Source organism: Solanum tuberosum, unplaced genomic scaffold (genome assembly GCF_000226075.1).
Source record: "Solanum tuberosum cultivar DM 1-3 516 R44 unplaced genomic scaffold, SolTub_3.0 scf00144, whole genome shotgun sequence".
Taxonomy (NCBI): Eukaryota; Viridiplantae; Streptophyta; class Magnoliopsida; order Solanales; family Solanaceae; genus Solanum; species Solanum tuberosum.
The window spans coordinates 648,313-660,779 of NW_006239074.1; the positions used below are offsets into that span (position 1 = coordinate 648,313).

Sequence of the window (12,467 nt, forward strand, 5' to 3'; positions counted from 1 at the left end):
TGTTATTTTCATAATTTGAAATTACTATTTTTATTATGGTCATGACGAGTCTATACTCTAAGCCTTTTAGTTTCAAACTTTCTAAAAATGAAGTTATAAATCTATGATTGTGAGTTAAAAATGATTTTACTTTAGTATCTTTTATTTCGAACTTTCAAGTTTTCTTGGCAATAACTTTGTTTCCATGGATTTGACAAAACAAGGAATGATTTATTTTGACTTAAATTTGTCCATGTAAGCTAGTTTAGACATAAAATTTTATACATTTTCTTTTAAACTATTTTTTATCCAAACACTCTCTTATGCTAATATTCTATTTTTATACTTAGCCTAATTAATTAAGTTCGGTCGGTTAACCATTTTTAATGGATCTTAAAGGATGCCTCATCCCTTCCCTTTAGATTAGTTGAACCCTTACCTAGATTCTCATGTTTAGTAGACCTTAAAATGAAGTTAATTTTAGACAATGACTTTAATCAATTTAGGTGCCCTAATTCACCCTAAATAATTAGGTGGCGACTTCTTAAATTAGTCAATTAACTTTAGAAATCTCCAAAATGTCGTACACTATTTTGACCCGGTTAAAATGGGGTATAACAACTATTTTTTCTTATTTCATATTATTTTATTGTTGTTACTGCTCTTATTTTTATACTCTTTTTCAAACGGTTTGAAAATGCATTATTATAAATCGATGGCCTCTCAAAAGTTATATTTATATGATTATATCTCTATGAGATATGAATAAAATTTACATACATTCTATCCTTGTCAAATCTGACTTATGAAATGACACTGATATGTTGTGATCGTATTACCTTTCTAAGGCTAGTTTATGTTTTAGGTTCAATTGACACGATTCAATAATTTGTAGTATCAACTATTGACTTGTCTTCAAAAGTTTCTCAACTCTTTTTCCATGAATTTAATCTTTCTTTGTAGTATAGGCCAAATAATAATAATTTCCTATTGATAACTTTTTACTGATATATATATATATATATATATATATTACACTGTATAGGCAATTTATATTTCTCATATTATATTCTCTAAAGAAATTAAAAACTTAATAAGTGAATCTATCATTTTCCTCCTTGTCAAATTAGAGCACTGGTTTTTTGGTTTTTCAATTTGTCAAAACATAATATTTAACCCATTCATTCTTATTTTTGCGGAAGTGTAAACAAATTTACACCCAATTATGGAGCATAAAAAATTTAAAATATTTCGAGTGATAGTCTTGGCATTACAAATAATTTAAAAACTTAATTGCTTAAAAGCACATGAAAAAACAATTTATATTATTAATGTAATATAAGTAACATGTTCAAGTTAATTATTTATCATTTTTGCAGGTCAATATTTAATACTACTCCTTGTTATAGGAAGATACTCGTGATTTTTTAATTATTTTTTTCTGTTATTGAAGAATTAAGTTAAATGGTCACTCATTCAACCTCTTAAATTAAAAATAATCTATAAATATATATAAATAATAATCCAAATAATATGTATATAACAGTGTATAACCTATCTATATTTGCTTTTAAAAAATGTGAATTCAACCGAATATTGTAATAAAGATATTTTATTTTAAAAATTATTTGATATTATAAAAAGAATTGTTTACTACGAGTACGAAATAACGTAGTTACATCATACTTTAACCAACTTGAGATGTGGTGATCAAATTATTATATTTTTAAATAAAAGTTAATCGAACTTCAATGCGATTATAGAAGAGGAAAACAACCTGTTGCTTTAAAAAAAGAGAAAAGGCAAAACCAAACAAACGATGAAAACGTTTAACGAGTCGAAAGTAAACGTACGTCAATCATTTCTTTTCTCTTAAACTTTCTTTAATTACATAATGACCCCTTAAAAATTTCAAATTGTCTCAACTTCCCCTTACCTTTTTTGTTTCATTCAGAGAATGAAGGAATATGCTTTATCTTCCTCCATAAATTGATTTGAGAAAGACAAAGAGAAAAGGAAACTTTTTTTTTAGCACACAGAGATAGAGAGGGAAAGAGGGGAAGAGGGGGATTGAAGAAAGAGCAAACAAAAAACCCCTCAAAATTCAATTTCCTTTCTCTGCTCTGTTTTCTGTTGTAGTTGTTTTCTTTTCAATTTGGTTCAAGAAATTTGTTGGGTTTGTGAGATTTTTGTTGTAAAAAATGGAGGGAGAAGTTGGAACATGTTCATCCATGGCGGCTTTAGCTGATTCATTGAAATGTGAAACACAAGGGGAAGGGGGAAGTGGTGTTATTGTAAATGAATCGAAATCTGCTAAGTTTCCTTTGTCGTTTTGGGAGATTGGTGTAGCTGTTAGTGTCGTTTTGGGTTATGCATTGGGTCTTGGTTGTGTTTATCTCACCATGCCTGCTTCGGATTATAGCTTCCTCAAGCTTCCTAGAAATCTTGAAGATCTTCAAATACTCAGGTAATTTTATGAGATTTTTGTTTTTTCATTCTAATTAATTGCCTCTGAACATGTTTATTTTGGCTTTGTGAGATGATGGAAATGAGAAAAATGCTAAAATGGTGTCTTTTTCAAAAGCCCAAAACCAGAAAATTGAAAAAAAAAGAAAAGAGCAGACTTTTAATGAACAAAGTCATAATTTGTTTAGTTGTGAATAAAGGGGTATGGCCAATTAATAGAGTTGTAAAAAAGATACCTTTGTAAAGGTCTATAATGGTGGTGAAAGATTTTTGCAAGAGAAAATCTTAACAATTACATCCAATTCATTCATTTTTTTAAGCCTTGTTATTCTTTCTTGTCTTGCTTTGGTGCCTCCTGCCTGGTGGTGACCATTTGGGAAGTTGGTCAGTCTGGTTCAAATCACGGATTTCTTGCAGGAAAAATCCTTGATAAGACTTCAAATGTGGGGATTTGCTGATCTATGAGTGACATTACTAAGGTACTCAGGTGGTTGGCAACTCGACTGTGCCATAAGCATCTGTAAATCCATTAGCATAGAAGAGAATCTAGATGGAGCTGAAGTATACACTACTTATTTCCCAAGAGTGAACAGATTTTCTGAAGGAAAGGAGGACGGAAAACTTAGCCTTTTAGCATTTCATGGATCAAAGTAGAAAGTTTATAATCTTGTGTATTGCACTAAATGGTGGGATGAGTAGCAATTGACTGTCAGGTTGGATGTGGGAGCTGTTGATAATTCAAGGTTATGTTAGGGAAACAAAACATCGGTGAGGGTAGTCTGCAAACTATGCCTTGGTTGTTCACTTGTGTTGTATTGGAATGAACTTGAGGGGGATGAGCGTGAGGGAGTTTTATATAATCTGACTTTACAAGCATTTACTAGTTTCAGGGACTTCGGGAGTAAAAGTCTGTACATCTGACTATGCCTCTCTGCCTATTTTAGTTGGTGGTTTTAGGGGCATTTTGAACACCTGCAGTTGCCTGCTAATTGATGGAGAGTCATAAGTAAATCCCATTGAATGGTGGTTAGAACAGATTCTTAGATGTAACATGCGTAATGCAACAAATAAAAGAAAGCAGTGAATTCATATGTACATGCATTGTATGAGTGGAGGACTTGACCAAGGAACTGATTAAACAAGGGGGTGGGAAGATAAAGTTTGTTCACTAAACTTGTTGGTGATATCCCAAAGATATCCTGGCTTTGAATTGTGTACTTAAAAATGCTAAGTGTATTTGTGCAAGCACATACGTACATATCTACAAGTAGCGCTTGTAGTTGAACATTTGGCATTATGGTGATGCAAAATACTGCACTTGTAGTTGAACATGCATGCAAGTCTGCATTTCGAAACTTCGGTCGTTATTGATGGAGATGACATGAATATTTCTTTCATCTTATTTCGTACTAATTTCCATATAAGACACTTGTATGTGCTTCAGCATCTTTTTAAAATATGAATTGATTTTTGATTTTTATACCACCAATCGTTTAAAATGTTCTGTAGGGATCACCTGGAGAGCTATACCAGTGACTATACTGTTCAGGTCCTTGTCGGATACTGTGTAGTCTACATCTTTATGCAGACATTTATGATCCCAGGAACAGTTTTCATGTCACTTCTTGCTGGGTCTCTCTTTGGAGTCTTCAGAGGTGTAGCACTGGTTGTATTCACAGCTACTGCTGGTGCATCATCTTGCTATTTCCTATCCAAACTGATTGGGCGGCCCCTTGTGTTCTCGCTATGGCCTGATAAATTAACTTTCTTCCGTGACCAGGTGATTTTCAACTCACAACTCAGTCATCATTTTCTGCTTTCCTTAAATGCTACTGTTGCAGTAAAATATCTCTGATCTATAAGGTGGCTAAAAGGCGAAAAGGGCTGCTTAATTACATGCTTTTCTTGAGAGTTACACCGACACTGCCAAACACATTTATCAATGTTGCTTCACCAATAGTGGATGTGCCTTACCATACATTCTTCTTTGCAACTGTCATTGGGATCATTCCAGCTGCTTATGTCACTGTCAGGGTATGTATGCTCTTTATTCAACTCTTTATGCTAATTGCCAATGACTAAGAAATTGGGAACATATTTTGTTTTAGCCAACTATGGTTTCTGGTCCATGTTTATTGTAGCCTCGGAATAAAATTACTTACAAAACCATTTTAGATTTATCATGTAAAGAGGGAGTAGACTCACCGACTCCTGGCAAGGGGAGTTGGGGAATGGGATTCACCAAATCAATTTAAAAATTTGAACATCTTAAATATATGAAAAGGCTGATCTTTTACTTGTATTTGAGTTCGTCTGGTGAACTCTTTTTGTGTAAACATTAGATAAGGATGACAACAGAGTTTATTGTCTGATTTAATGAGCTCATTGTGTGAACATGAGCTAGGATAGTAGTCGAATAGCCTATTTGCTGAAAATTCGGACACTAGTTTACAAGCCAGGAGTTTACAATAGTTTACGGCGTTAGTTTATTTCTGCTAACCAAGGATTACAATGCAGGCTGGAATAACTCTTGGTGAATTGCAGTCGGTGGGTGATCTCTATGACATGCATTCTATAGCTACTCTTTTCCTTATCGGTCTTGTATCTATTACCCCGACATTGATTGGAAACAAGAACTAATACAGAGCTCAGCATCATCAGAAAGCACTGTGAAGTGCCTAGACCACCATTAATCTTCCTCGGCATGACTTCATTATCTGTACAGATTAGCGTTAGACAGTTGTATTGTGCTCAAGTGTCAGCCGCAGCAAGTTATGAAGCTATTGAATTTAATCCTGAAGCATTTGTTTAGCTATAAGTTGCAAAAGCAACAAAAGAAAAAGAAAAAAGAAAATCTGATGTCATTTGAAGATATTGATATGTAAACTCCAGTCATGATTCTGTAATAGTTTATTTGACATGCTATTGGAAGACATCACAGTAGATGTTATATTCATTTCTCCATCTGTTCCCTTTTCCTTGGTTTCACATTTAAATAAATGAAGAGAGTTAGGGCCCGTTTGGATTGACTTAAAAAAAGTAACTTTTAAAAAGTAACTTTTTAAAGTGCTGGAACTTATTTTAAAAATAAGTAATTATGTGTTTGGATAAAAGTGCTGCAGTTGAAAAAAAAGTTGTTGATGTGTTCGGCAAATAAGTGCTGGTAAACACTTTTTTTAATCAAAATGTCTGAAATATCCTTTAAGCTGTTAACATGATAAAAAGTTGATTAATTTAAGGTTTTTATACTTAAAAATAAATTTATATTTTTCATCCATAAGTAATAATATCTTCCTATCATTCACATATTTCTTTACCACCACAAATTATTTATAAGAGGAATAATAATAATAATAATAATAATAATAATAATAATAATAATAATAATAATAATAATAATAATAATAATAATAATAATAATAATAATAATAATAATAATAATAATAATAATAATAATAATAATAATAATAATAATAATAATAATAATAATAATAATAATAATAATAATAATAATAATAATAATAATAATAATAATAATAATAATAATAATAATAATAATAATAATAATAATAATAATAATAATAATAATAATAATAATAATAATAATAATAATAATAATAATAATAATAATAATAATAATAATAATAATAATAATAATAATAATAATAATAATAATAATAATAATAATAATAATAATAATAATAATAATAAAAAAAATAATAATAATAATAAAAATAATAATAATAATAAGTGTTAGGGTTAATTCAATATGGGACAATTTGGGAAAATGTATAAAAAGAATTAAGGGCAAAAAGGTAATATACTTGGTCAACATAAAAAGGCTTTTAAGTTAAAAAAACAAAAGCTCCCCTCCCCTAGCTTTTAGCTTTTGGCTTAAAATAAGTCATTTCTAACTTAAATAAGTCACTTTGATAATTGTCAAACACTTTAATAAGTCAAAAACTGACTTTTAAGCCAGTTTGACCAGCTTAAAAGCCCATCCAAACAGGCTCTTAGAGAGCCAAAATCTTAAACCACTTGATTGGATATGCTAGTTTTTTAGTGCAATTAGACCTTTTCTGGCGTTTTTGAAAGAGAGCTTGCATGGGAGAAAAATGAGCAAAACGTAGAGCAACAATTTCAGATTTCAAGATCAGTTGTACGAAGTATCTCGCGTTAACTGATAAGGGCAACCCAATGTACAAAGTATCTCACGATAATGCATGTCAGGGAAATGTCACCATCTCAAAGGGAGAGAAAAGTCAAATTTGGCTTAAAGTTAACCAGGCTATGAGCTCCAATGTTATTATGAGTTGAGAAATCAATATAAAAACTCACCAGCTAGAAGAGAAGGGATATAGGATCCAAGGATACATTGTTGATAAAAATACAATGTCAAGAAGATGATCGTAAATTCACCTCAGAAATTATCTGTCCATACAACGATCAAGAATAAGCGGGCATACAAACAGAATCAATAAACGTAATCCACTAAAACTTGATTAAAGAGGGAGTTGTACACGATTAAATTCTTAAGATGAAACAGAAAACTATAATCCTGAAAAGTGAACATAAGAATGAACACTATTTCATGTATAAAATTGTTGAGGTATGACCTAAGATTTTCTAAATTTCTTCTTTCTGCCTGCAGTGTCAGGTGTTCGGTTGTCCAGCTTCCGTTTTGTTCCCATTTGTTTCGAGCCAGAGGCAGCAGCCTTGAGTTCTTTTGCTTTTCGGGCAGCAACAGATGGTCTCTTTGCTATGCGTTCTTTTGGCTTTGTCGATAACTGTGCTTTAGGTTTCAAATTTCCCCGGTCGCTCATCCTCGATTGAGTTTTCTTCTGGACACCAGATTTGCTTGCCTTCACACCCTGGTAGGACATGTCAGACGTTGTTGTAGCCTTAAAGCTACTACTGCCTGGTCTAGCTGAATCTGCTGCAAACTTCTTTGCCGGAGACCTGAATCTGTCTTCGGTTGATAAACTTTTCCTCTTAGATGGAGTAGAATCTGCTTTAGAATGAGACACTCTCAGCTCGCGATCTCGTAATTTCAAGTTACGCTTTCTAGAAATAGTGTTCGCAGCCTCCTGCAAACCCAAGTATATAATATATAAGGAACAACTTATTTTGAGTTCAGCAACCAGGATATAAACTTACTGAAAAGTTGGTGACTCTCCCATCCTTACAAAAGAATTAACTTCAACTTCTCTGTAATATTAGAAAAGAAAAGAGAGTCCTAGAAACCGACCGTTCTTTCAATTTATTTTTCCTTCAAATCTTTCTGAGGTAATTTTATTATTCCTTCTATGGTGTTTTGCAACAAAAGTACTACTTTGTAAAAGAACCATATAGACAAAGAATGATACATATCAAACATGATATTCCAACCATTGGTAAAAGACCGTCAGATTACATATCCGTTTATTTGGGCAACTGGCTCCAATCAACAAGACTGAGGAAGGAAAGCTAGATTACTACAAAATCCCATCATAAGGCTGATTACGCATCATCCACCTCAACGAGAAAATTTACTGTCTACTGCTGGAAGATCAACATAAATGGGACGTTTCTTCTCTCATCTCCCCCTAATGCAGGTAGAAGCACTAAGCAAGAAGTTTTTCTCATTAATGTGGAACATTTGTCACTACATTACAAACTATGGTCTAATTTATTGAAAAGCGAAGAAGAAAGGTTTATGATTTGCTATTTATCCTGCCTGTCAGCACACTTTCTTTCAGTTCAGAGGGAAACAAAGGATAATTGCTCAAGAAAATGTATCCATTAGTTTTTGCTAGTTTGAAGGAAAGGAACTCCATCTTTCCTTGAGCCTCAACTCATTTTCTTCCTGTTCCTTAGACGATTAGCTCCAAAGTTTCAGAGGTTGAATTTGCTTTCTACATTTTGTAAAAGATCAAGAAAACTACAAGCTTCAGTGCTTGTGCGCAAAGCAAAGGAAAAAGGTGGTTAGGGTCAGTCAGGTTTCCTTTTTTAGTTGCTCTAGTTTTACTAGAATAAAGAGGATACGTGCCCTTATCAAAAATACATAAATACTTCATTCGTCTTAATTTAAGTGGCATTTTTTGCTTGTCGAGATTCAAATTATGTGACCTTTTACCAACATTTTATAATATATTTTTTAATCATATTGGCATGAAAAGAATTGCAGCGTTTAGTACTTTTCATGTACTTATTGAATATCTTACATTTTAATTATAAAATACTAAGTTGATCTACTCCAATTTAGATTCAAAGATTAGTGAAGTTGGCTCTCGAGAAGCGAAAAGTGCCACGTAAATTGGAACGGATGGAGTAACATAACAAAGAGGACAAGTACAAGGTAGAATTACTTAATGAAAACAGAGATAAAACCAAAGCCAGTATAAGTTTAGTTTTAGATTATAGAATAGGAACTGCTGCCTCAGTTACACGGCAGGAGAAGAGTAAGAATTGAAAAGACAGATTTTCAAAATAACTTAATAATTGAAATAATATCTTTATACCAAAAAAGGAAAATTAAAGCAGCTAATGCACCCATGTAATTCCATCCATAAAGTCCACCAAGTAAGCCAAGGAAAAACTAATTGAATCTTCTAGGACAAAAGGAAGAACTGAATAACCTCAAACAGTTATGTGGCCTTTTTGATTGGCACCAATGACCCACAATAAACCAAAATCACAAATACCCTTGTCTATGAAATGCTATAACTAAAAGCAAGAAACTAATCTCAAATTAAAATCTGATATTCCAATATAACAATGGAGGTGCATGCCAACAATTAGCTAAAATAGTAGTCTATATAATACGAAGCACACAGCAGAAATCTTAAACTCCTCCAAAATTGGTAAAACAATTAAATGTGAAGAAACTAGATAGACCAAGACTTGTCTCTCTTTTCCCAGGTGAAAAAAAAATGAGTTTTTTCTTGCTAATCTAAGATGCGGTGTAAAGCAATCAACCAACTAAGCCTTGCTTCCAAACCAGTAGGTTATATTATTATACTGTGTTCATTTCATTCAGAGGACCCAGGTGGTTGTTAAAGCAAACATAAAAACTTTATTTCCAGTTACGGATATATTTCTAGTTCGTTTCCAAAATCAAAGTCCCAATTATTCACTATGAATCACTTCAAACGAGTATGATGTAAGAAAAGAAACAGTAATGCCATTATAAATTTGAAAAACAATGCCATTATTAAATTTGAAAAACAAGAGAAGTTGATAGTATATACCCTTGTTTTGAACAAAACATAAGCGATTCCTTTTCCTAGGAGAGTATTGGGATCTCTGATCACCCGAACAGCCTCAATGCTCGATCCAAACTCTTTCATACCAGAGAAAAGCTGATAAATTTCTTCATCCTGCAAGGAAGTGAACAAAATCATTGTTGGATACAGAAAGAAAAAGGCTGATTAGAACAGTAACAAGCATTCACCCTCAGGTATCAGACCTTCACATCAAATGGAAGGTTACCCACAAAAACAGTCCTTTTATTGTCATACAGTGCACTATTGTCTCCCTTCATCTTCTTGCGTGGTGGACATGCTCTGTCAACTCGGATATGCCTTTCTCCCACCTATATAAAGATAACTCCAATCAAACAACCCAACTATCTGACTCCCAAAAAGGAGTTATCTTCAGAAGAATATGCAAATGAATCAACTCTAAGAGAACCTTACCACAGCCATATTATGAGCCAAAGATGCCTGGGCAGATTCCTCTGATTTAAAAACAACATAAGCATTAACACTGCAATTACAACCAAACAACTTTATCATACAATAGGAAATCAGATATAAAGAAATATACTGATACGACAATGAATTCAAAGAAGCAACAGTTAATGAACAAGAAAGTTTCATCTCCCATACCCGTTAAAGTTACAAGAAAAGAAAGGATGTCTCTATTATACCATATGCATGATCAAGTAACTTTGATATCTTAGTACAACTTACTAGACTATAATTATGAGAAGCATCATCAACAATCAATCAATGATGCCTCAATACATATTAGTTAGGGTCACCTACACTCTATTGGGGTACATTTAACTATTGAAAAGAGCCATAATGCATTTTAATTGTTACGTGTGCATCAAACCTGTCCGCATTATCATTGAGCTTTTGCTTAATGATAGCAGCCTTCCTTGGAGTTGCACTCTGCCAAAAAGGACATTTCAAATCAAAATCAGGTTCCAAGGTGAAAATATGTAGACATAATTCTTAACACGTAAAGAACATTGATGCAAAAAATAAATAGCTAACACTCACATCAGCTACCGGAATAGATCGTATCCTCACTGATTCTATCTCTCCAAAACTCCCAAACTCCTTCAGTAAAGCTTTCTTCTTGATCTTCAAAGGTAAATTCCCAACAAAAATTGTCCTTAAAAGTTTACTCTCATCATCAAATCCCTCATTTGAGACCATCATATCCTCTGGATTATCCATCTTCTTCCTCTTTTCCCCTACCACCATTTCTCCAATCCCTTTCTCCACCTCCTCCATAGGAACCACCCCATAACGCTTCGCCTCATACTCCGCCTCAATCTCATCCCTTTTCCTCTTCTTCTTCTTATCTTTCTTCAACTCTAAACCCAACTTCCCTATGTTCCCAGAATCAGAAATTCCATCATTTGATTCCTTAACTCCTTCACCTACAGATTCCAAACCCAAAATTACTTTTTTATCCTTCTTCTTCCTCCCAGAATCAGAAACTACACCATTTGATTCCTCAACCCCAGATAAAGCAACCCTTTTCGATTTTTCCCCTTCTTCCTCATTACCTTCTTCAGCTACAGACCCAGAATCCAAGTTTACTTTTTTATCCTTTTTCTTCCTCTTCTTGGGTTCTGCAGTACCAGAATCATTATTCCCAGTAACCCCATCAGTTTGATTCTCAATAGAAACTTCTACAACACCTAATTTAGGCTCTTGGGTAGCTGTTGGATTATCATTAGGCTTTCTTTTAAAGGGATTTTCGTCGGAAAAGAGTGAGGCAATGTTGGAATCTGCTGGGGTTGCTCCGAAAAGGGTATTGAAAATATCTGAAGAATTTGAGGTTTCATTGTTTGGTTGTTGTTGTTTTTGCTTATCTTTGGATTTCTTTGCCATTGAGTTACAGACAGAAAAAAGCAAAGATTTCTTGGATTGAAAAGCGTAAAAGAGGAGAATTTGGGGCTGGTAAGAAGAAGAAGAAGAAAGAAATTGGATTTTGGAGAAAAAAAAAAAAGTGGCACTTTATTTTAGATAATTTAAGGTAAACGTGAACCCTAGTTTTAATGTTGTTCAATATATTTCTTTCCCCCTCTTCCTTTGTTTTTTTTTTTTTTCAAAATTTATTGCTTTTTCACATTTTTTTTTAATGACAAGATAACCTCCCACGGCTATTCTTTGGGTGTAGAAGGTAAACCTCTTTCTTACATTGGCAAGAAATTTCGAAATTGAGACCTTCAACATGAATGATTAGTTCATTATTTATAATTAACTCAAATGTTAATTGGTCTCATTCTTCTACTCTTTTCCGAAACTCTATGGCTATTCATAACTATTACCTTAATACTAAAGAAGAGTTTGGTCTAATGATTTATTTCTGTCTTAGTTGTTGATCTTGATTCGACATCATCAGTATATAAATATAATTTTCAACAAGTCCATAAGAAGTGATCCCCAAAGCCCAAATCACTAAACCATCCCAAAGGACGACATAGGTTATTTCTTCATTTCAATACTTTCTTCACCTCAACCGTCAGTATATAAAGAGATAATTTTATTTTTAAAATATTATGGTGCCACACTTGACCAGAAATTGTTGTAGTAGCAACTTAAATAGTTAACAAACTCTCACCAATAAAACAAAAGTTAAGATATCAACCAGCTTAGTTATTAAAATACCTCTAAAAACTGAAACACCGTAAAAGAATACCAATTTCTAATAGATATTTCTCAACAACACTCAAAAGGTTTTTCTGTAGGAAACCCTTTACCATCCCATCGGATGAAAAATAGACAAAACTAACAAAAACT

General features: G+C 32.9%; 2 protein-coding genes across 2 annotated transcripts; one reads left to right on the forward strand and one right to left on the reverse strand.

Annotated features, from left to right (window-relative positions):
- The first annotated feature begins 1,953 nt into the window (after positions 1-1,953).
- On the forward strand, positions 1,954-5,408 carry LOC102605318 (uncharacterized membrane protein At4g09580). The gene is made up of 4 exons (XM_006352817.2): positions 1,954-2,446; positions 3,955-4,225; positions 4,309-4,479; positions 4,963-5,408. Exons 1-4 carry the CDS (start codon positions 2,181-2,183, stop codon positions 5,083-5,085), a joined length of 831 nt encoding a protein of 276 aa, XP_006352879.1. The 5' UTR covers positions 1,954-2,180; the 3' UTR covers positions 5,086-5,408.
- A 1,432-nt stretch (positions 5,409-6,840) lies between these two features.
- Positions 6,841-11,705, reverse strand: LOC102605654 (nucleolar protein 12). The gene is made up of 6 exons (XM_006352818.2): positions 10,713-11,705; positions 10,543-10,601; positions 10,122-10,191; positions 9,893-10,018; positions 9,675-9,803; positions 6,841-7,532 (listed from the first exon to the last, which is right to left on the reverse strand). Exons 1-6 carry the CDS (start codon positions 11,553-11,555, stop codon positions 7,062-7,064), a joined length of 1,698 nt encoding a protein of 565 aa, XP_006352880.1. The 5' UTR covers positions 11,556-11,705; the 3' UTR covers positions 6,841-7,061.
- Between the last annotated feature and the right edge of the window lie 762 nt (positions 11,706-12,467).

What these genes read in the sequence shown, in the direction of transcription:
- LOC102605654 (XM_006352818.2), bottom strand. Translation starts at nt 11,555, where the DNA reads ATGGCAAAGAAATCCAAAGATAAGCAAAAACAACAACAACCAAACAAT. An exon ending in GATCTATTCCGGTAGCTGAT is followed by an intron (nt 10,602 to 10,712) that starts GTGAGTGTTAGC and finishes CCTTTTTGGCAG; the next exon opens with AGTGCAACTCCAAGGAAGGC. An exon ending in TGGCTCATAATATGGCTGTG is followed by an intron (nt 10,019 to 10,121) that starts GTAAGGTTCTCT and finishes ATCTTTATATAG; the next exon opens with GTGGGAGAAAGGCATATCCG.
- LOC102605318 (XM_006352817.2), top strand. Translation starts at nt 2,181, where the DNA reads ATGGAGGGAGAAGTTGGAACATGTTCATCCATGGCGGCTTTAGCTGAT. An exon ending in GAAGATCTTCAAATACTCAG is followed by an intron (nt 2,447 to 3,954) that starts GTAATTTTATGA and finishes AATGTTCTGTAG; the next exon opens with GGATCACCTGGAGAGCTATA. An exon ending in TAACTTTCTTCCGTGACCAG is followed by an intron (nt 4,226 to 4,308) that starts GTGATTTTCAAC and finishes CTGATCTATAAG; the next exon opens with GTGGCTAAAAGGCGAAAAGG.